The following is a 25,320-nucleotide window of genomic DNA, read 5'->3' on the forward strand; positions in this document are numbered from 1 at the left end:
CCCCATGGAGTCCAAGCATAGCCCTCATGTGTTCAATAAAGTACTGAAAGATGATTTGGAGGGTATAGGTCAGATATAGAATAGCACTATTGTTCAGTATGTAGATGACATCATCATCTGTTAACCAGACAGGGAAGCATGTTATAAAGACTCAATTAAGTTGTTGCAGATTTTGGCGCAGCTGACGATACAGATTCGGCCTACACACACAATGTATGTCATTTGTTTGGTTCTGTGTGGAAAAACAGAGAGTTTAAGAAAACTGATGGTTCTCCCATACAGCATTATGCAAAAATAATGAAACTGTTGCATGCTATGATGAAGCCTAAAGAAATAGCAATAGCTAAGTGTGCAGCACATAAATCAGCCATATCACGGGTCACATGAGGTAACAAAGTGGCTGATGAGGCTGCAAAAACAGTTACAGGAGCAGACCAATCAGGTAAGGTTTTTATGGTCACACATGAGGTGGACCTAGAAGACAAAATTACGCTCATGATTGCGCTCGTGATTTTAATGCAAGAAGCAGTTCATGCGATAGATAGACAGCTATGGCTTGACAGAGGTGCGAGTCAAGATTCGACCGGCCTGTGGAGAAAGCATGAGGGACTGATGGTAGCACCTCCTGATTTGCTAGGTCTTTTGATTCAGGGCGCACATGGGCAAGCCCATGTTGCAAGGGGGGAGGTCAAGAGAAAAATTACAAAAGAGTATGGTTTTTGGGTACTGTACCTGCTTGAGCAAATTGATCATGTCATAGGTAGATGTACTATTTGTTTGAAAAACAATGTTAGGGGAGGTGTGATGGTCCCTCCTGGTTACATTCCAACTCCAAAAGGCCCCATGCGCGAGCCAGTTGTAGACTTCGTCGATATGATAAAACCCGTTGGAGGTAAAAGATACATGCTAGTCATTGTAGACAGATTTTCATGATGGCCAGAGGCCTGTCCAACTAAACGGAAAGACGCTCAGTCTGTTGCCAAGTTCCTATGTCGCGAAGTCATAAGTAGGTGGGGGCTTCCAGATCGGATATCCTCAGATAATGGGAAGGAGTTTGTGGAAAAAACAGTGTAATTAATCCTACAAAAATTAGGAATTAAACAACATCTAGGAGCTGTTTACCATCTGCAAAGCCAAGGTTTTTGCGAAAAAATGAACAGCGTTTTGAAAAACCATATTATTAAAATCTGCCAACACACAGGTCTGAATTGGGTAGCAGCGCTTCCGCTAGCGTTGATGGCATGTTGTTCGAGCAAATTCCACGATCTGCGTATGACGCCTCATGAATTGGCCACGAGCAGACGGATGCCAACACCTTGTTTGCGTACAAGCGGAAAGGGTCCGAGTCTGTCCCTTTTGGAAGACAAAATGAAGGCATACGTCAAATATTTGGTGACCCTACATAGAAGTATATCCACGTATGTCTCGGACAGGCAAAGGCAAGAGGAGGCGCAAGAAAGTCTTGAAGAGCAGACGAGAAACACAGTGCAACCTGGAGACAAGGTGTTGGTGAAGGTGTTCAGAAGAAAATGGTTCAACGAGCGCCGCGAAGGACCATTTGAAGTCGTTCACAGTACCAGGACAGCAGTCCAGGTCAAAGGGTCTCCGACGTAGTATCACTTGTCGCACTGTGTCAAGGCGCCAAGAGAAGAGGCACCACACCCTCAGAGCCAAGATGTTGAAGGCTCAGAGGAGCCAGGAGAGAGTACAGAACAGAAGAAGAAGCCCAAGAGGACTTCCAGGATCAAGATCCAACAAAGAAGTAGTTGCTGCTCAACGATCACAGGAGATTGAAGATTTAAGGATACTGTAGCCTCTTTATATGTAAGGTCCAGCAGGAAGACCAAGGAGAGTATAAGTGTTCTTATTATGACCCACAACTTGAGAGCAAGAAGAAGCGTGGCTTGAGGTCAGGGTCAGTCTACAGAACCAAAATTGTAACTCTGGAAAGCACTATCACAAAGCCGAGAATTTTTGAAGAAGCAGGAGGACTGACAACACCGATATCAACTTCCTAGTTTAAAGTAGGACAAGTGGAGCAAAAATCCATCATTTAGTTCTGAAGGTTACCAGTTTGTAGTGGTTTGATCGTTTATTTGTCATTTTGAGTGAGTGATTTGTTTGATTTTATTTGGTTTGGTTTGCTATGTGGTATTTTGGTTAACTGAGTTGTTCTGAATAAAAGTTAGCTTGGTGATGTGAAGGATGAGTGGTGATTGACAGTGGTGTTGCCCGGATCAGAGGTATCCAGACTGTGAATAGGAATCAGAGTGGTTAAGGGGGGAAATGAAAATTGAATGGAAATAGAAAATAATGAAGAATGGTGAGAAATGAATAAAAATTGAAAATAAAAACTGCATAATAATTTGAATTTGGTTGTGTTGCATTTATTGGGTGTTCATTTGAGGCTGTATTATGATGTTAGTATGGCATGACAGGTGGAGCTAAGCAGAAACACATGCCATGCCATACAAAGGAATATGGAGATAAATGGGGGACCATTTGAAAGCAGGTAATAAGCTGTTTTTGATTCCAGAATCAGACTTTGGACATGTCTGATCTAAACTCACATAGTAACAGAAGTTGCTTAGTTACAAGGTATTACGTAGTATTTGATGGGGTTTTTTGCAAAATACTGGTTGGTATTTTCTTTCTTCCCAGGACGACAGCGGGGAGACCAACCTGAGAGTGGTTGATTGTTCAGGGACCCCTACGCCCTAATGGACTCAGAGACTCAAACATGGACAATGAAACTGGACTGGGGGCCCTGGACAGGATAGTACAGTAGTAGGATACACTGATTCAGAGTATCATGGACAGTATCGTACTACACTACACTACACTAGGAGGCAACGCTGCTGAGGGTTAAGAATTTGGATGACACAGCTGATATACATGTACCCGTTGATATATAGAATTTGATATATTCCTATATTTCTTATGTATCTTTTATATCATTGAGTGTTGTTTTGTTTGTTGCAATCTCTGATACTGATGTCATGGATACTTTGTAATCCCTTGTTATACATTAAGGAACTCAGAAAAAGAGTGAAATGAAGACATTTATATATTGGTGATAATCTTAGCGATATAATACTGTAAGCTTTACTTTTTCTGTTTACTGCATGCCTAATATTTTGAGTTTTTATGATGTTTGAGAAAATATAAGTAGTGAAAGTTGTAGAGGTGAATGACCATAAAATTAGAAGATCAATGCTAATTGGTAGTTGTTAACTGTAATAGGAGTTCCTTGGGGTCTGCCCATTGGTCCAACATCCCATTGTTCTGACCATATTAAACCCATTGTTCCGAAGTCCCATTGTTCCAAAATCATCATGATGTCCTGTGGTTAAGGTCTGGTTAGGTTAAGGCACAAAAACCACTTGGTTAGGGTTAGGAAAAGATCATGGTGTGGGTGAAAATAAAAAAGAAAGTGGCAAACACATAAGCCGTGAGCCTGCTTTGCCTCAGGTCTTTCCCAGCTGTCCCAGAGCCGGTTGCGGCACACCATCAAGGCAGAAATACGCTCGCCGGGAGTCGTTCAGCACCGTGGAAAGCTCCCCACACAACCCTAGAGTTAATAACAGGAGGTTATGGTGTTTCATTCTCTCCTCTCTATGACACTTGTATCTCGACCAGTAGCCTACGTTTGTTGCGTTGCTGATCCTCTATGGTACACAAATACAGTATAGCCTAGTATAATCACATATCGGAACAACGGGACGTCGGACTAATGAGAGGTCGGAACGATCAGAGGTTGGAACAATGCTACGGCACCAGTTTCTGATAAGCCTGATTGGCTTAAGGGTGAGGTTTTCTCCAATTAGAAAGGTCTCCTACCCTTTTTCCCACCTTTTAGGAGGGGTAGTTTTTGAGTAGGAGGTAACAGCTGACCTGTGGGTCTTCTTACCCCTACACCCAAAAGAGTCATACGTTTGGTGACGAAGGTCACTGGAATGAGGTGTACCTTTCGGTATTTGTAGCTGGAAGAAGATCTACATGGGGCTAAGGTTAGCCGAATTTGATCTAAGTAGGATAAGTGATTAGCTTACCTAGTCTAAAATAGTTTAAAATAAGATGCTATATGACCTTAAATAGGAAATTAGTAAATTAGCTGATCCCAAAATTGAAGATTCTAAAATAGGACTTTGAAATTAGAAAATAGGATCGGATGAAGAGGACCTTGTTGAAGCAAGCAAGTGTGATTAAGTCAAATGAAAGAAAATTTGAAATGTGTGACTATTCTTTCTTTCGGGACTCTGTGTAGTCCCGAAGGGGGGAAAGAGGTATCTGCTTATCAGATGTACATTAATGCTGATTATTTTTTGGATGTATTTAGAGACTTCTGACCACCCGGACTCCCGTCGTTTAGGATGAATCCATCTTTCTAACAGTGCTGTGGGGCCTACAGCTCTACAGATGTACACAGGAAGCCATTAGTTTGTCCAGATACAAGGGGTCATCCACAGGATACATACATGCTAATTACATGACACATACTGCAATTGTTTCTAATAAGGAACATTTTGAAGGGTTTGGGCTTCATGACATATAGGCCTCTAGTTTCGCAGACCGGGCGAAGCGGAGGCACAGTGCACCTGTGCTTCGCCAACTGGCCAGGCGGATTTTGCAAGTTTGGCAAACCGTGCGCGCTGGCGCGGCTATTCCTCTTTCCCACCTCCGTCCCTCCTACATGCGCAAGTCAGAAAGAGGGAGGAGAGAAGGCATGGAGTGGATTTTACACACATCACACCAATCAAATGAGCCCCTCTCCTCGCCCTTAAATGCGCCGCATGAAGGCGTAATGAGAGTTTACTCAGTTCGCCATGGCAAAAGAGAACAGCAGCGTCAGACAGCCAAACTTCTCCCAGGAGGAAACTGATGTTTTGGTCCAGGAGGTCCAAGCTCGCAGTGTCCAAATATACGGAACTGCGTGCAGACCTCCACGGGCTGATGATGCAAAGGTAGCCTGGGAGGAGGTCACCACAATTGTAAATCAATGTTGCGTTTCTCTTGTGCAAGCGTGCGCTCTCTCTTTCTCTTTCGTAGTCTCACTCTGTTTCTTTACTTTTGACTTTTCTAAGATGACAGATGCTGAATATATACTCCCTATCTGATGCTGTGGCTGTTTGTGGTTGGCTGAGAGGGATGTGAACTCATTAGTTTGCAGCTGTGTTAATCAAATCAGGTTGGGTTTCCATTACGCGTGCCAAACGTGCCAAACGGTGCCAATCCCCTTTGATCTGACATCACATGTGACGGGACAGTTGATATAGAGATACATTTATGTGCTGATTGCAGATAGTTGCATTGAATAGTGTTTTTTGGGTTATTTATTGTGTTGTTAATGTGCCTGATATTCTGGAAACCTGCCTGTGAGGTTTTGCTGACGTGTGCGCACTGTCCGCCGGTCAGCCAAACTTCGGCTTACATCGGCTGTGCTCCGCCTGCGCTGACAGTAGACCTGGTTTTAGCTGGCGAGCTTTTAGCGCACCTTCGGCGAAGCCTTTTGGCAGGAAACTGTCACTGCGCCAAGCTGGATCTGTCGACACCTCCCCCTGCTGCGCCACCACACCCATCTCAGCGCACCTCAGTCTGCCAAACTACCAAACTGAGCGTACCTCGGGTTGCGCTGCTCGAAACTAGCTCTGCATGGGGTTCGCCACCCTGCGCACCGCCGGGAAACTAGAGCCCATAGACCCAATATATAAGTGGCCTGCTGAGGAGCAGTAATGTGCCACGGTCATATCGTGTTTACGCATGTAGAATCTACATCCAGAACCCTTCCAGGGGTAATTAAAGGAATGCATGCATACATTATTTTGTTTTGCACGGACAAATAACCTTCTAAAACTGGAGAAGGATATGACCACTTTTGATTAGGAGGTTGGCTCTGTTTCTCATTATGCTATCCGGAATGATGTCTGACAGGCTATAAAACGTGGAGTTTGGGGGTCCAGACGAGAGAGAGTTTCAATTGACTGAATCTCTCCTCAGATTGCTGCAGAAATCTGAACTGATATCTTGGCTTGCTAAATAAAGTCCTTTTGGTCTGAAACAAACCTGTATCAGCAGAGTCTTTTCCTTCACCATCATTTCAACATCTTTTCATCATTGCAATAAGAAAGGCCTCATAAACTACACCTGCAGCCCAAAACATTTCCTAATTGTATTGGCTCATAGCTACATCGCCTAAGCAACAGTGGATGGAGTTTAACCAAGGGACTGTTAGACTACAACTTGACAAAACAATTGAACGGTATAGGAAATATGCAACCATCTTCTACAGTGGAGTCACTCGCTGTCAGGCAGCTAAACATTTTACAACTACGGTACTTTGATACAAATATGGAAAATGAGCTAAAGAGAACATTTGAAGAGCTACATGATGATGTCGAGTCTGTCGCCCACTGCAGACATTGTCTGTCCACAACAAAAGCTTCCTCTGGATAACAATGGATGTCACTGGATATAACGTTACTGGGACTAAAAATCTACAGAAGCGCTTCTGCTTAATGTCACATTACAGCACTGTGGTGAGGCCAGCGGGTCGACAGTGACTTCAGAAATGGTGAGAGACGTGTTTCATTAAGATGCTCTGTTCATATTGTTCATATACCTCTATCTGACTTGACTATCTTTTATTGTTTAGGGCTAAAATGTTTTAGTGAAAGGGAACTTCAGTTTGTGAAGGAATACTGCATGCTGTGCGCCGTTTTAAAATCTGGCCAAAAATAACACAGTAACGCACCGTTTGGTAACGGTAACTGAGTTACTGAATTTAAAAACTAACGCGTTAGAGTATTAGTTACTGCCAAAACTAACGGCATTAGTGTTACTGCCCAACACTGATCCTGTCCCAAAAAGATGCAGAAAAATTGGCCCACGCTTTTGCTACCTCTAGGCTGGATAACTGTGATTCCTTATTACCAGGTAGCTCTAATAAGTCTTTAAAAACTCCCCAGCTAATCCAGAATGCAGCGGCATGTGTGCTGACAGGAATGAAGAAACAAGATCACATTTCTCCTGTTTTAGCTTCTCTGCACTGGCTTCCTGTAAAATCCAGAATTTAATTTAAAATCCTTCTCCTAACTTACAAAGCTCTAGATGGTCAGGTTCCGTCATATCTTAGAGAGCTCATAGTACCCTGTTATCCCACCAGAACACTGCGCTCCGATGCAGGATTATTCGTTGGTTCTTAAAGTCTCCAAAAGTAGATCAGGAGCCAGAGCTTTCAGCTATCAAGCACCTCTTCTGTGGAATCATCTTCCTGTTTCGGTCCGGGAGGCAGACACCATCTCCACATTTAAGACTAGACTGAAGACTTTCCTCTTTGATAAAGCTCATGTTTAGGGCTGGCTCAGGCTTGTTTTGGACCAGCCCCTAGTTAGGCTGACATAGGTCTAGTCTGCCAGGGGACCTCCTATAATACACCGAGCACTTTCTCTCCTTCTCTCTCTCTCCTTTGCTAACATTCATGCCCTGTTACCGCATCTCGCTAACTCGGCTCTACTGCATGTCACTAACTCGGCTTCTTCTCCGGAGCCTTCGTGCTGCACTGTCTGGCAGGTTACCTCATATCGCAGCTGTGCCTGGATTGTGTGACATGGTTGTGCTGCTGCCATGGTCCTGCCTGATGCCTCCTACTGATCCTGTTGTCATTAGTCATACTTCTACTGTTATTATACACATATGATTATTATTGTCACATACATATACTATCTATATTAATATATACTTACAACATATTGTACAACAATTATTTGATAATTATTATTAATTATTATTATTATTATAATATTACTACTTAAATTAATGTTGTTGTAAGCTACTGTCATTACTGTCTGTCCTGCATCTCTCTCTGTCTCTGTCTCTTTTTATGTATCATTTTGTCATATGGAGCACTGTAAATTTATTATGTTTATCTGTTCTGTACAACATCTATTGCACGTCTGTCCATCCCGGAAGAGGAGTCCCCCCCTCAGTTGCTCTTCCTGAAGTTTCTACCATTTTTCTTCCCCTATTAAAGGTTTTTTTTGGCGAGTTTTTCCTTATCCGCTGTGAAGGTGCAAAGGACAGAGGGATGTCATATGCTGTAAAGCCCTCTGAGGCAAACTGCGATTTGTGATATTGGGCTTTATAAATAAAATTGATTGATTGATTGATTGATTGACTGATCACTGACCATCATCACCCTGGTCACTGACCATCATCAGCCTGATCAATGCCTGTCATCGGACTGATCAGTGAACATCATTGTACTAATCATTGACAGTGATGATACAGAGAGGAGGTCAGAGCCCTGATATCTTGGTGCAAGGAATACAGCATTTGCTCCCACACCACCAGGCTCTCATACAGCTTCATCTAACAGTTGGTTAGACTCATGAAATCTTGAGCTTTTGAGCGAATCATTTATTGCCATTTAACTGGCACCACACTTGTACACTTAACCCTTCTCCTACTTTTGCTGCCTGCCAAAAAAAAAGTCTTTAAAATGAATACAAACCTACACACCCAAACTACAGGGATGTTGTATCGTCTATCAACCTGTGCAGTCACAATCTCCATTACTTCCAGTTTTTGTCCCTGAATCGAATGCATCACGTGGCACTACATTAATAAATTATAACCAACAAATTATTATCAGCTACACACATTAGCACAGACAGCAGCCCTGATGCTCATCTCATCTCTCAAACTAGCATCAATCTTTCACCAACTTACATCACTTTATGTCAATATTTCATCCCTCTGCTATATTTGGCATCAATTCTTCATTGAGTCAGTCAGAATTAGAGGTGATACCACTGATTTGGAGGACTCTGTAAAATGATTTCAGAGAAGAAGGCCTGATATTCTGAAGGAATGTGTAATTTTAATGAAAATAAGTCTTTTCTTTTCTAAACCTATTAGCTGGTCTGGTTTTGATCCCTTTCCATTCTATTCTTTCATGATCCCTGGTTGAGTATAATAAAGTAGGATGAATATCATTTCCACAACATTTAAATGTTGTGTAAAGTATATGTTGCTCGTGATAAATGTTGCTGTCGTTTGTTTTGAATCAAAATATTGCAACCTCGGCTTTAAGAGTAGGAGTCATGCTTGTTTCTGATGAATGCTGATAACCTCATAAAATGTTCTGGAATTGTCCTTTTAGCCTCAATTCCACCAAACACCCTCGACATAGTACCTTTAGTACAAAAAGGAACCCCTCAGACATGGTACCTAGACCCTAGCGTTTCCACCACATACACTACCCTTAAGAAGAAAATAGAACAGGCTGCAGTGAGAGTTTCTCCATGGGATATTTAAAAATAGCGGGTTTGTGCATGTAGTCCTTCTCAGGCAAGCTCAGGGGTTTAGTGTTGCTGTAGCCCACAGGAACAGAGTTCCGCAACCCTTTTCTTTTTTCTCCAAATGATGATTGGGATATTTGCAGTTCACATTACCCGGCAGAAATTGATACATAAACGCTTGAAGATTCAATCATTACTAAAAGTGTATGCCATTTAAAAAGTAATGGAGCGGTCAAAGTTGTCACAGTTAAATATAATGTGTGTTGAATGATTCACATCCTCAGCTCATGCATTGAGTAATATTACAACTTAATGTTCCATCTTAAAAGTTGCCGGGAGTCGGCCCAGTTAATTGTTATTTTTTTCTCAGACTCCAGCTACTGCAAGAGCCAGCAAAACATCCTTAGATTTTGTAGTTACAGTTTACTCATGTACTAAACTCTGTAAGGTACAAACAGTGGTTTCTGCCTCAAAACCAGCCACAGCTTAGCCTGAGCAAGAGTGACCGTCTGTTATTGACCAATCAATGGAATGCAGTGTTCGAAGCCCCACCGTGTAGTACCAGATCTATGTGCTAGGTACCCCAGCAGAAGGGGTACCAAAAAGGGAGATGGTATGGAAGGTTTCTATTGGTACCATCCACAACCTTTTATAGTGGAAACTGAAAAAAGCATACTGAACTGAGCTGAACTGTACCGTACTACTCGTGGAAACTGGGCTTTTGTTTAGCAGTCATGCTCTTCAGCGACAGATTGGAGTGCCATTGCAAAGGTCAGGCTATGAGGTAATATATCACCACCCCAAAAGACCACGAGAGCTGCGCACAGATGCTGCCGGGAGACACACAAATACGAGGCTTCTACAAAGTGACTGCAGCAACACAACAACACTGCGGTGATTCATTCATTCATCTTCTAACCGCTTCATCCTCTTGAGGGTCGCGGGGGGGCTGGAGCCTATCCCAGCTGACATCGGGACAGGCCGTACGCCCTGGACAGGCCGCCAGACTATCGCAGGGCTGACACATAGAGACAAACAACCATTCACACCTATGGACAATTTAGAGTTATCAATTAACCTAGTCCCCAATGTGCATGTCTTTGGACATGGAGAGAACCCACGCTGACACGGGGAGAACATGCAAACTCCGCACAGAAGGGCTCCCACACCCGGGATCGAAACAGGAATCCTCTTGCTGTGAGGCGACAGTGCTAACCACCACACCACCGTGGCACCCCACTGCGGTGATATGAAGGAAATTATCAATGTGAAGATAATGAACTGAGGTCATGGTGTAAACTGTTTATAGTGACTTGTCACAAGATGTTTACGTTCCTATCATTTTCCAATGTATTTCTGTTTTATGAAACATATTTACACATATTGTACATTAAAATTATTTATGACCCAAGGTTTAGGAGATATGAGCACAGTGAGAGAGGAGAAGGCAATCAACAAATAGGTCAATCAAAGCACTGATGATTTGATTGACCTTTATTGCTTAATTTAAAATAAAGTATTTCCACGTGAGTATAAGAATATTGGCTTTATCGACCTGTAGCACAACAATAAACGTTAGGATTATGAATTAAGTGGATTTAAAACCGCTGGTTTTTGTATTGGAAAGCAGTGAGATTGTAAAATGTTCCTCAGTGCATGGACAGTGTGGTCACAAGTTGATCTAGCTAGTTCCCAATGTGAAGACATAGCTGGCTGTATGTTATCGGATTTTTAATGGATCTGTCAGTGAAATGGTGTTGTCATAGTGGTGAACCATGTTAATTGTGTGCTTTTAATTTATTTTCCCGTAATGAAGCGGGTTTGAATCCCGTGAAAATATTCTTTTTTACGTTTCACAGGGCTGAACGGTTCTTCAATATGGCACGTTTATTTAGGCAGGCACCAGAGACGAAACTGTGTAGGCCTATTTAGAAAATTTATTCGAGATAGGAGTTAGATTTACAGGAAAAGCAACTTGGCCTCTTCCTGTTTTCAACATTCCGTCATAACAAGTGTGATTCAAACCGCAACTGAGTGACGGTCCGTGACTGGGTTCCTCCAACAAGAGTCCAAAGACGGATCAGGTCGGCTATGTTTTGATATTGTTATGAAAAACTGAATAAAGAGGCCTTCGCGAGGACAGTTACGTGTTCTCTTCCTCGCTGAAAACAGCTGTTGTCACTACAACAACCACAGACGCATTCGGCTGAAGGTCGCCAGTTAACAAGGTCACGAGTAAATCCGAAACACCGTCCTCTGCCAACCAGGCGTCATATGCCTCGCGGCGTATTTCCCCGATATTTCCTCGGAATATTTCAAAACTTCTAGCTTTAAATTAACACTGAAGTTGCGTCTTGTCACCATCTTATCAGTTTACAATCAGCTGAGATGACGTGTTGACGTGTGTGTGGATGTGCTTCTTTGTGTCTGTGGATGTGTGTAATCCGGGTCTAGCGCTCTATATAAATGCCAAAAACGTCACATAAACACCACCAGTTCATAAAAGAGACCGGCGTTTATTTATTAAATTTTTTTTAAGAGGCCGGCTGCTGATGGGGCCCGTTAACGTCAACATTACAGCAGAGAGATGCTGAGCACAATTACACAACGATCACTTACCACGTCTGCTCGTTTTGTGATGCCGACAGATGATAAGACAGTATCTTTCAAGAAAAGCGTTTGAACCATTCCTGAGCTTCTGCGCTCCATCCTTTCAGTGTAGTCCTCGTAAACAAACATTTTCCAGACCATTTCCACAGGCGTGTTGAGATCGATGTCCGGTGTTTCGGATTTACTCGCGACCCTGTTAACTGGCAACCTTCAGCCGAATGCGACTGTGGTTGTCGTAGTGACAACAGCTGTTTTCAACCAGGAAGAGAACACGTAGCTGTCCTCGCGAAGGCCTCTTTATTCAGTTTTTCATAAAAATATCAAAATATAGCCGACCTGATCCGTCTTTGGACTCTTGTTGGAGGAACCCAGTCACGGACCGACACTCAGTCGCGGTTTGAATCACACTTGTTATGACGGAATGTTGAAAACAGGAAGAGGCCAAGTTGCTTTTCCTGTAAATCTAACTCCTATCTCGAATAAATTTTCTAAATAGGCCTACACAGTTTCGTCTCTGGTGCCTGCCTAAATAAACATGTGCCATATTAAAGAACTGTTCAGCCCTGTGAAACGTAAAAAAGAATATTTTCACGGGATTCAAACCCGCTTCATTATGGGAAAATAAATTAAAAGCACACAATTAACATGGTTCACCACTATGACAACACCATTTCACTGACAGATCCATTAAAAATCCGATAACATACAGCCAGCTATGTCTTCACATTGGGAACTAGCTAGATCAACTTGTGACCACACTGTCCATGCACTGAGGAACATTTTACAATCTCACTGCTTTCCAATACAAAAACCAGCGGTTTTAAATCCACTTAATTCATAATCCTAACGTTTATTGTTGTGCTACAGGTCGATGCATTTTTTAATTTGGGAAAAGGGCCAAATTGGGGATTATATTCTTGTAAGAATAATAATAATAAATAATAATTAAAGCTGCAAAAAGCGATGAACGGGCCCTCGCACCTTCACGCAACTCAGGGGGGCTGGCAGGACATCTTTTGACTTGTCAATTCATTTCTGTCAAAGTTAGACATCGCATGCAGGAGTGACTTTGCATATCCTTGATACAGTGCTGGAATGACATATTTCACATTTTGTATCACTTCCTCTTTCCACTAGAGGGAGTTGGAGAGTGCAGTAATTATACATCATGTTTTTGTACATCAAATATACACCACAGCATTTAACTTTCAGATAAATCGAAAGATAAGTGTTTGAGACCTACTTCCTGTCACCACTAGCTAACACTATGAGTATCAGGAAATATGGTCATATAAATGTTTTCAGGGCAGAACTAATATGAATCATCTGAAGTTTGATGGAGATCAGAACATTTACGGCAACAATATAGCAATTTCCTGTTTCATGGCGAGACCTCAAAATTAAACCCTCTGCAGCATATTGACACTAATGATATGTCATGTTTGTGTACATCAAATACACACCACAGCACTGAAATTTCAGGTTAATCCAAAGATAAGTTTCTGGTTAGAAGTACTTCCTTTCACCACTAGGTGGCGCTATGACTATCACGGAATATTGTCATATAAATGTGTTCAGGGTGGGATGAATATGAATCATGTCAAGTTTGGCGGACAACGGAACATTTACTCCAAATTTATAGCAATTTCCTGTTTCATGGCGAGATATCAAAATTAAACCCTCTGCAGCACACGTAGACACTAATAATATGTCATGTTTGTGTACATCAAATATAGACCACAGCACTGAAATTTCAGGTGAATCCAAAGATAAGTGTCTGGCAAGCCCTGGAAATGGGCAAAAACGCACAAAAGTGGCACAAGTAAATTCAAAATGGTGGACTTCCTGTTGGGTTTGGAGCATGGCTCCAAGAGACTTTTTTGTACGTAATAGAGTGTTACAGCTGCCTACCAAGTTTCATACATGCAGGTCAAACCAGCTTTGGGGGCTGCTTAATTGAAATATTCTAGGGGGTGCTGCTGAGCCATCTTGGTGCATCAAAGCACAAAAATCACATCAGACAACAGGACTTGTGACCCGTGATGTGTATGCCACGTTTGGTGAGTTTTCAAGCATCCCTTGTCCCTTCAAAACAACATCGTGTTTGATGGCGAACAAGGCGGCGCCACGGTGACAGCGTTTGATGAAAACTAAAAAGCTTCATTTTTAAGCATCATCAAGGTCTAAGAACTTAGACCAGCAAGTTTGAGGTGGGTCTGACTAACCTGCTAGAAGCGGGACATCAAAGAATGTATAAAGTAGCTTTCTGCTGCCAGAAGGTGGCGCTATGGCGGTGATTCAAAATTCCTCTGTATGTGTTCAGGGCTGGACTGTCATCATATGTGTGAAGTTTTGGCAAGATATTCCCACGTGGAGTCAAGTTACAGCAACGTTTATCATCACGGTGAAACATCAAAGTTTGCCACCAGGCCATGGCCATGTCCTTCGACGAAAACTCACAGTTTCCACAATAAAGCATCATCAATGTCTTATGACTTTTTTCACCAAGTTTGAAGTGGATCTGGTCAAGTCTGTAGGAGATGTACATTAAAGTCTAAACCATGACATTTCCTGTTGCCAGTAGGGGGCGCGATGTTTATGTCTAATTATTGACATGTAGATGTGTGCAGGGCGGGACTGTCATCAATTCTGTGAAGTTTGGGCAAGATTGGACCATGTATGCTGGAGTTATAAACTACTTCCTGTTTAGTGGCGAGACCCCTAACTTTGACGCCATCCCACGGTCACACGCATTGACAAAAACTCAAGCTTTTGATAACTTTTCATCTTCAAGGTCTTGTGATGGAACAGACCATGGTTTGAAGTCGATCGAATGAAATCTCTAGGACTAGTTCGTTCATTTATGACCCCTGGAAATGGCCAAAAATGCATCAAAATTGCACAGTAAATTCAAAATGGCCGACTTCCTGTTGGGTTTAGAGGATGCCTCCGAGAGGCTTTTTTGTAGGTCCTGGAGTGTTACATGAGCCTGCCGAGTTTCATACACATAGGTTAAACTGGCTTCAGGGGCTGTTTCCTCAAACTTTTGTAGGGGGCGCTACTGAGCCATTTTTTGGAATCCACGCACAAGACCCTTAAAATATCAAATTTTTTACCAGTTCTGAGATGTGTGCAAAGTTTCATGAGTTTTCAGGTATGTTAAGCCTCCCAAAAAGGCAAGCCTCCCTGCGCAACTCGGCCCCCGGGTGTCGCGGAGCCCTTGGAAGTCGGCCCGACCAAACATCACTAAGCTTTATGGCTGGTCTCAGGAGCGACTCTGCATCACGCTCACCAAATTTCATGCGAATCTGATCAACTCTCATGTCACTTGATGTTTCTCTGTTTATAGCACCCCCTACTGGTTAATTTGTGGCAAATTTGGCCCAGAGCCTCTGGTTGACGTCTGAAACAAGTGAATTGAGTTTGATATTGATAGCTTTTACTTTGACAAAAATATGCAACGGTATGTGTTTTTTAGCTAGCAGAAAAAAAATGTTTATTTATAAGTACCAAATTTTTTGGAGTAGCAAAATTCTTTTGATAACTTTTGATCAGACCAGTCTGGAGATTGTATGTGTAAAGTTTCGTGCAGATGGAGCTTAAAGAGTTTGAAAAATTAGGTTTTTGATGTGTAGTGACTTACTAAGAGACATATGCAGTGGGAGTGGGCGTAGCCTATGTCAGAAGATGCAACTCTATTTAGGGAACACGTGGATATAAAGTTTATGAAGATGTGTTTTAAAATGTGGAAGTTACAGGCCAAAACGCGTTTGCCTCCGTTATAGCGCCACCTAGTGGAGTAGACACACAATTTTTGGTATGGGTGGTCTGTGTGCTATTCTATATATACCCCGTGAATTTCAAAGCCCTCAGTATAAAAATAAATGTTTGTTGTTGATCTTGTAATAAGCCACGGCCACTTTGACCAGTCGTGATAAACTTCAAGTTATGGCCTCAGGAGTGACCCAGCATCATACTCACCAAATGTCATACAAATCGGTGCTGTCATTTGAGAGATATAATTTTCCCATATTTGCAGCGCCCCCTAGTGGCCAACATTAGTCAAATTTGGCTCATACCCTCAGAGTCACATGCCAAGCAAGGATCTCAGATTTAGTGTTGTTAGCATTTATTTTGACTGAGATATGCAACAGTTCGCATTTTTATAGGTAGCTAGCGAAATGTATTTGTTAATAATTTGTGCATATTTGTACCGAACAAAATTTTTTTGATAACTTTAGATCAGGTCCAGCTGACGACTGTCTGTGCCAAGTTTCACGCCGATCGGACAAAATCCCAAGGAGGAGTTTAAAAAAGCAGGTTTTCCAGTTTTCATGATTTTGTGAAAAAAAATTATAGGCGGAAATGGGCGTGGCCCAGCCCAGGTGATTCAGCACTATTCAGGGAATCTGGGGATATGAGGCTGTTGAATGTGTGACATACAGTGTGGGAGTTATAGCCCAAAACGCGTTGACCTTGGTTATAGCGCCCCCTGCTGACGGATCTATGTCATTTTTTGCGTCTGAGGTACGTGCAGGGGTCTGGACCAACCCTCCAAATGGCACCACCCTCCCTTGCACGGTTTAGCCTGCAGCATCACTTTTACCAATGGAAAAATAAAAATAGAGAATAACTATAATAATAATAATAAAAACCTGAACAAAAACAATAGGGTTCCCAGCACTGCTGGTCCTGGGAACCGCGTATGCTTGCATTCGCGGTTCCCAGGCCCCGCGGGCTTGGCCCCCTAATAATAATAAAAACCTGAACAAAAACAATACGGTTCCCAGCACCGCTGGTCCTGGGAACCGCGTATGCTTGCATTCGCGGTTCCCAGGCCCCGCGGGCTTGGCCCCCTAATAAAAAATCCTCGCATTTCAATAGGGTCCTCACACCACTAGGTGCTCGGGCCCTGATAATAAAAAATTCTTGCATTTCAATAGGGTTCTCGCACCGCTAGGTGCTCGGGCCCTAATAATAATAAAAAATCCTTGCATTTCAATAGGGTCCTCGCACCGCTAGGTGTTCGGGCCCTAAAAATCCTTGCATTTCAATAGGGTCCTCGCACTGCTAGGTGCTCAGGCCCTAATAATAAACAGTGCGATTACAATAGGGTCCTCTCGCACAACTTCGTCGTCGCTCGGGCCCTAATAATAAACAGCGCGATTGCAATAGGGTCCTACGTGGACGACTTCGTCATCACTTGGGCCCTAATAATCATAAACAGCGCGATTTCAAAAGGGTCCTCGGACGACTTCGTCGTCGCTCAGGCCTTAATCAGGATAAAAACAATAGGGACCTTGCAGGTCTGTGACCTGCTTGGGCCCTAATAATAATAAACAGCGCAATTTCAATAGGGTCCTCCGCGGACGACTTCGTCGTCGCTCGGGCCCTAATTAAAGCTGCAAGCAGCAATGAACGGGCCCTCGCAGTCCACGCACGTCGGGGCATGCTGCCGTCGGGGGCCGTGCACCTAGATGTCTTGTCAGCTGTAATAAATAAAAAAATAAACATTATGTCTTACTTACATATCCGGTATACAAGTAGGCACCCAACCCACATATGTATTTTTACAATATTTTTATGAGTGTTTACAGGTACTAATGTATATCACGCTGTTACTGTGATGGTAAATGACTTAAAGATTGAATCTGAGTATATAACATTCGGACATGTAAATGAGACATCTGGACTGACACCTTCCCTCTGCAGCTGGGTTCTGGATTTCCTCACAGACAGACCCCAGACAGTCAGAGTTGGTACCAGGCACAAGGACGGTGAGCACAGGGACCCCCCATGGCTGTTTGCTGAGTTCTCTTCTTTACATCCTCTTCACCTATGATTGTGCCTCCACCCAGTGCAACACCACCATCGTCAAGTCTGCGGATGACACAACAGTCATCGGACTGATCACTGGTGGGGTGGAGACAGACTACAGGGAGGAGGTGGCTCAGCTGGTGTCCTTGTGCCACACAAATAATTTCTCCTTAAATGCAGAGAAGACTAAGGAGATGATTATCAACCCGAGGAAGAGGAGAGACCAGCGCAATCCACTTCACATCAGTGAGACTCAGGTAGAAGCTGAATACATGCCCAATAGTTCAAGGTCTTCTGACTCTTTAAAAGTTGACATGGTGTCTCTAGCTCAAAGTATGGGGGACAAGAAGAGGTTGAAAGTTGATGAGTTTTGAAGGGGATTTGAAGATTTTCCAATTTACTTCCATTCACACTAATTAGACTGCCACCAGAACACCACCTATTGGCCAATTTGCACCGAATTTTGCACAAACCCTCATCGGGCCATGGAACACAATTAGCAAAAGTGTTGTGGTAATCCGACTGTATTTAGTCAAGATACGAAAGACTGTCTGTTTTGAAAACAATGTGCAGAAATTTGTTGTTTTATATTTTGGCCGTTTTTTGGACGATCAAAATTCTTTTGATAACTTTTTGTCAGGAGGGTTGACAGATGCCACATGCAAAGTTTGGTGCAAATCGGTCAAATCGCCTAAGAGGAGTTTGAAAAAGTACGTTTTTCATTTGTCGCGATTTAGCAAATGGAAAGTTATTGTGAAAGTGGGCATGGCTTACACCACACAATTCAGCTGAATTCAGAGAACACGTAAATAGAAGGTTTAACAATGTGCGACATATTATGTGGGAGTTATTAGCCAAAAATACTTTTGAATTGAAAATAGCGCCACCTGCTGGTCATTTTTGATGTGTGAGTTACAGGGGCCAGTCTACCCTATCAATTTTATTTCCATGAGTGTTATGGTGTTGGCACAGTGCCAAATATTAAATAAGATGGCCACCAGAGGCGGATTGGTAAGTCCTCAGATATCCTCAGGAGGGCATTGACAATAACTATACCAAGTTTCGTGTTAATCCGCCCAACCAATGTTGAGATATAAAATACTTCAATTTAAAAAGCGCCACCTTGTGGTCATCACCCGAAATTTTGCACAGAGCCCTCATGGGCTCAGACGCTCATGGGAAAGTGCTAACCTGAGTTTCATGTCATTGGGATACACCAATGTGGAGATATGCAGCACTTCCTGTTTACAACGAAATCTGCAGGAAGTTGCTATTTAATAACTTGACTATTGTTTGGACTATCGAAATTCTTTTAATAGCTTTTTGTCAGGAGGGTCCACAGATGCTGTGTGCAAAGTTTGATGCCAATCGGTGAAATTGCCTGGGAGGAGTTCGAAAAAGTAGGTTTGCGACATTTTGCGAATTTGCAAAAAAAAAAAAAGGCACGCAGAAATGGGCGTGGCCATATCACTAGATTCAGCACAATTTGCTGAAAGCCTGGATATAAGGTTTTTGAATGTGCGACAAAGTATATGGGAGTTATGAGCCAAAACGCACTTTCCTTAATTATAGCGCCACCTAGTGGTGGAAATTCAGGAGGACAATAGATTACAAATTTTTTTGCCAGGTGTGACTTATATTCCAAGTTTGGTTAGTTTTGGGGTATGTTCAGGCAGTGAAAAATGCGATCATTTGCAACAAAAAAAAAAAAAAAAAAAAAAATCATTTGAAAAACAATAGGGACCTCACAGGTCTGTGACCTGCTCGGGCCCTAATGATCAGGAGAAAAACAATAGGGACCTCGCAGGTCTGTGACCTGCTCGGGCCCTAATAATAAACAGCGCGATTACAATAGGGTCCTACGGACGATTTCATTCGGAGGGGGCCTTCGCCCGGCCTTCAGGCCTAAAAATAACAAACATAATCTTTTACAAGGCCATGACTCATCCGTCCGGCTGGACTATAGAGGCAATCACCTTGTAAAGAACAAGGCGATTGCCTCTATAGTCCGGGTAGAAAACCAGCAGAGCTTTTAGCTATATATATAGCCTACATATCACATTTTTCACATCACTGTATCACCGTTTAGACTAATCCAATGTTTGTAAAGTCTATAAACATAATGATTGAACAAACATTACTATTTCTGTGTGCACGTTTAGCTGGGCTAACCGTTAGCTGTTAGCCCTGTTAGCCGTTAGCGGTGTCTGTAGTAGGTAATAACTCATTAAACGGTCCGTGAAAAAAATATCTTTTCCAGCGGATATCTTAGATACAACATAATTGAGCTAGCAAAGCAGTTTTGTGTTGCTATGTGTGGTATTTATTCAGTTTTGGGAAATCACGATGTCTAGAAAGCATCAATTGATAGGGACAGCTAACACTAGCAGCAAAGCTAACATCTGGACGTCATCTGTTAAAAGCCTCCTGTTGTCGGATACGACATGAAACTACTCCAGTTAGCTCAATCATGTTGTAACTAAGACATCCGCTGGAAAAAATACTTTCTTCACGGATGAGCACACGTTTGATAAAACGGAGTTTAATCTCTTGGCATCCATTTTCAAGCTCTCTGTGTGTTTGTTTCCTTGCGGACGAAAAAGGGGGAGCGCACATTTCCGAGAAGGTGTGTCCTTTTCAAAAATGCAAGAGGCGTTGCTTTGTTGCCGGCCGTTTTCGCCAGTGTGTTAAACACACTTTAGAAAGGAGTGTCCCCAGACTATCAGAAGGCGGAGATCTCTGATTGTCTGGTGGTGAGACTAGTCTGAATTGGGCTTAAAGATGACACATTACATGTCATTATTTAAGTGTAGATAGTGATCCAAGCTCACTGTGCTAGCTCACCTGAAAAGTTCTGAAATCTTTAGATGAATTTTGGGGTAAGGCCATGTGAAGCCAGTTGATGCAAACAATTAGTGCATTAAACCATGGAGATTCAACCCAAAAAGTGCAAGAATGTTGCATTTTTTAGAGCGTAATGGTACAACTTTTGGTCATAGCCACATAATAAAACAACATGGAGATAAGCATTTGCAGAGTATGACTTCATTACTGATTTGTAATAATGATATAATTATGAGTCACCTACCTAATGTTCAATGACACAAAGCTCGTACTCGTACTCGTACTCATACTCATACTCGTACTCATCGTCCTCCGCTTATCCGGGTCTGGGTTGCGGGGGCAGCAGCCTCAGCAAAGAAGCTCAGACAGTCCTCTCCCCAGCCACTTCCGTCAGCTCTTCCGCGGGAACCCCGAGGTGTTCCCAGGCCAGCCGGGTGATGTAGTCCCTCCAGCGTGTCCTGGGGCGGCCCCGAGGTCTCCTCCCGGTTGGACATGCCCGAAACACCTCCCAAGGGAGGCATCCGGAAGGCATCCTTACCAGATGCCCGAACCACCTCAACTGGCTCCTCTCGATGTGGAGGAGCAGCGGCTCTACTCTGAGTCCCTCCCGGATGTCCGAGCTCCTCACCCTATCCCTAAGGCTGAGCCCAGCCACCCTGCGGAGGAAACTCATTTCGACCGCTTGTACTCGCAATCTCGTTCTTTCAGTCACTACCCAGAGCTCGTGACCATAGGTGAGGGTTGGAACTTAGATCGACCAGTAAATCGAGAGCTTTGCTTTTTGGCTAAGCTCCCTTTTCACCACAACGGACCGGTTAAGCGCCTGCATCACTGTTGACGCCGCCCCAATCCACATGTCAATCTCCCGCTCCATCCTACCCTCACTCGTGAACAAGATCCCAAGATACTTGAACTCCTCCACCTGAGACTGGACCTGGGACTGGATGGCCCTTAGCAAGGGGCCACCAACCCCATACTCCCAAAGCACCCCCCACAGGATGCCCCGGGGGACACAGTCGGAAACCTTCTCCAAATCCACAAAACACATGTGGACTGGTTGGGCGAACTCCCATGCCCCTTCAGCACCCCGGCGAGAGCTGGTCCACGGTCCCACGTCTGGGACAAAAACCACATTGCTCCTCCTCAATCTGAGGTTCAACTATCAACCAGACCCTCTTCTCCATCACCCTGGAGTAGACTTTACCAGGTAGGCTGAGGACTGTGATCCCCCTGTAGTTGGAACACACCCTCTGGTCCCCCTTCTTGAAAATGGGAACCACCACCCCGGTCTGCAACTCGAGAGGCACTGCCCCCGATGTCCACGCAATGTTGCAGAGGTATGTCAGCCAGGACAGCCCTACAACATCCAGAGCCTTGAGATATCCAGGGCATCCACCCCTGGGGCTCCGCCGCCTCGGAGTTGTTTCACTACCTCAGCGACTTCTGCCCCAGAAATTGGACGACCTGCCCCCAAGACCCCCGTCTCTGTTTCCTCACTGGAATACGTGTTGGTGGGATTGAGGAGCTCCTCAAAGTATTCCTTCCACCGCCCGACAATGTCCCGAGTTGACGTCAGCAGCTCCCCGCCCCCACTGTAAACAGTGTGAGCAAGTTGCCGCCCCCCCCCCCCCCCCCCCGCGACTGGCACCAGCGGCCTTGCGGTCACAGCTCGCAACTGCCGCCTCAACAATGGCAGAGCGGAACAAGGCCCATTCGGACTCAATGTCCCCTCTGCCTTCGGGACTCAGTCGAAGCTCTCCCGGAGGTGGGAGTTGAAGATCATCTGGACAGGTTCTTCCGCTAGGTGTTCCCAGCAGACCCTCACTGTTCATTTGGGCCTGCCAGGTCTGCGCAGTGTCCTCCCCCACCATCTGATCCAACTCACCACCAGGTGGTGATCAGTTGACAGCTCTGCTCCTCTCTTCACCCGAGTGTCGAGAACATGTGGCCGCAGGTCAAATGATACGACTACAAAGTCAATCATTGACCTGCGACCTAGGCTGTCCTGGTGCCACATGCACCGATGGACATTCTTATGTTTGAACATGGTGTTAGTTATGGCCAAACTGCGATCCGCACAGAAGTCCAATAACTGAACACTACTCGGGTTCAGATCGGGCAGGCCATTCCTCCCAATCACGCCCCTCCAGGTCCCATTGTCATTGCCCACGTGAGCGTTGAAGTCCCCCAGCAGAAAAATGGAGTCCCCGGTCGGGGCACTGTCCAGCACCTGTCCCAGGGACTCCAAAAAGGGCGGGTACTCTGAACTGTTGTTAAGCGCATAAGCGCAAACAACAGTCAGGACCCATTCCCCGACCCAAAGGCGCAGGGAAGCAACCTTTTCATCTACCGGGGTAAACCCCAACGTACAGGCAGAGAGTCTGGGGGCTATCAGAAAGCCCACCCCGGCCCTCCACCTCTCACCCGGAGCAACTCCAGCGAAGGAGAGAGTCCAACCCCTCTCATGGACTTGGGTTCCAGAGCCGGAACTATGTGTTGAGGTGAGGCCGACTATATCTAGCCGGTAGCGCTCAACCTCTTCCACAAGTTCCGGCTTCTTCCCCGCCAGAGAGGTGACATTCCATGTCCCATGAGCCAACTTCTGTAGCCGAGGATCGGACCGCCAAGGCCCCCGCCTGGGTCTGCTGCCCAATTCACATAGCACCAATCTCTTCTGGATCCCTCTGCGGGTGGTGGGCCTGCAGGGGGATGAGCCCATGTAGCCGGTTCGGGCTGGGCCCGGCCGGACCCCATGGGCAAAGGCCCGGCCACCAGGCGCTCGCCCACGGGCTCCAACCCCAGGCCTGGCTCCAAGGCGGGGCCCCGGTAACCCTCCGGGCCAGGTACACATTTCCTTGCTTTTGTCCATCACGAAGGGTCTTTTGAACCATTCTTCGTCTGACCCTTCGCCCAGAACCAATCTGCCATGGGAAACCCTAGGGCAAAATGCCCCCGACAGCATAGCTCCTAGGGTCATTAGGGCACTCAAACTCCTCCACCACGATAAGGTGACGGTTCTCGGATGACACAAAGCTGCTGGGGGTAAACATTACTCACTGGCACATTTATGGTGAATTAATAAGAGATGACATAGGAAACAACAAATGCTTATCTTCCAAAACAGCTGCATTACATCATGATATAAGACTGGGAGGTTTAGAGTGGTCCAGATTTTATCCACAATGTTGTGGTTCTAAAAAAGTCTCATCCAGCCATCTAATCCATTACATCATCCAAATGGATCCACGATCACGCCGTTATGCTACACATTGATTGCAGATTCAGGCTTATCAGATAAAAACAAAGTGGAAATAAACTTTAATAAACACATTGATGTTTTACTCAGAAACCTCACAGATGTCACAAATGACCAGTGAAGCGAGAAATCCAGGGAGATTCCACCTCAACCTGTACCTAGGATATGTGTTGAGTTGTGTTAGTTGGTTGTATTTGTTGTACAGACCTTTCTATTTGAGGATCCACTTCCAAGTTTCAGCATCATGGACAGCTCCCAAATCATCAGAGTGAGGCTGGTACCACCATTTTTCCATTCTTTTTCTTAACACCATCTTATCTTGCTTTTATCTCTACAAACATGGCTGGCCCATGGCCCATTTTGTTGGTTTTGAACCGTGGTCTGCTACTGTATGCAACTTGGCAGCTGTTTTGGCTAGATGTCACATAATACGCCATCCTCTCCTTCTCTTGATAAGAAATTCAGATAAAATACATTTAACCTGCACTACAACATATGTATGAAACATACAATGTAACATATCCATGGTTTCTGTTGACTAAGAAGTTTTCGCTACAAAATAAGTGCGGCCTGTGAGAGAACAGAAAACAGTTGCCTTCCTCTTCTTCAATAAGTTGGATTCATGTTTGACACAGGGGAGTCCAGCAGATTTTGATATGTTATCCTTAGTTGTCTGTGCAGAGTTCTGTACTATGAAGCCAGTTCAACTGACCCAGGATATCTTTTGGTTACCTGGTCTGACAAACCCTAACATTGGTTGTCTGGATAAGCGGTATTACAAAGCCGGTTATCAACTAGTTCAGGCAACTCTGCCTTTTCCCATTCAGCCATGAGCGTGTTCCTGTGAAAGAGGCAGGGGTGTTTATTATGAGTGACAGCATCAGAACCATGAATGAAGTAGGCTGCGTCATATCAAATGGGATGACTCGGTACCGAAAGTGTCTGCGACTGCGAGACAAAAAACTGTTAATGGCGTGGGATGTAAACAACACTCTGGTTATCTTATACCAGAAAATGCTACATTTAAAATAATGGGAGCCAATTAACAGTGTGATGAAATCAGAGTGTAAAATCGCAACAGTCACTGCAGACTAAAAAAACTTTATATAAAGTTTATATAAACACAGAGATTGTTTACACACTTAAAACATAATTTTAGCAGGATTTTAACTTATGCAAAGTTTTTTAGTCTGTACTGAAGTAGCCTAATAGTAAGTATAAACATCTGCAAGTAATCAACATCTGACTATCAAATCAAAAAAAGGAAAGTACGATTCAGAAACATTTCGACAATATTAATTGCCACTTAACACTGAACTATACAGATATGCATCTAAAAATAAAATGGAGAAAATAAATGAAATAGTTTTTGAAGAATTGTGCATCTTAAAATAAAGTGCTTAATTTTAGAAAAAGTAAAATAAAGTGTAGCAACAGCTTGAAAACTGTTTCACATCTTGACTTAACAGTCTCAACCAATTTTATAATAATAGT

The 25,320-nt window shown here is 43.9% G+C and overlaps 1 protein-coding gene across 4 annotated transcripts in view; it reads right to left on the bottom strand.

Annotated features, from left to right (window-relative positions):
* The window catches only part of LOC125902789 (cadherin-12-like), a 286,220-nt gene that overhangs the window by 210,165 nt on the left and 50,735 nt on the right, over positions 1-25,320 (bottom strand). Inside the window, exon 1 of one of the 4 annotated variants that reach the window (XM_049599390.1) lies at positions 11,919-12,553. The exons of the other annotated variants lie outside the window; for them this stretch is intronic. Coding sequence (XP_049455347.1) covers positions 11,919-12,050 — 132 coding nt within the window. The 5' untranslated portion in view covers positions 12,051-12,553. Of the gene's footprint in view, positions 1-11,918; positions 12,554-25,320 lie in introns of those variants that run through there. 4 annotated transcript variants of the gene reach the window in all.

The sequence above is a fragment of the Epinephelus fuscoguttatus genome, linkage group LG15 (assembly GCF_011397635.1).
Source record: "Epinephelus fuscoguttatus linkage group LG15, E.fuscoguttatus.final_Chr_v1".
In the NCBI taxonomy this organism is placed as follows: Eukaryota; Metazoa; Chordata; class Actinopteri; order Perciformes; family Serranidae; genus Epinephelus; species Epinephelus fuscoguttatus.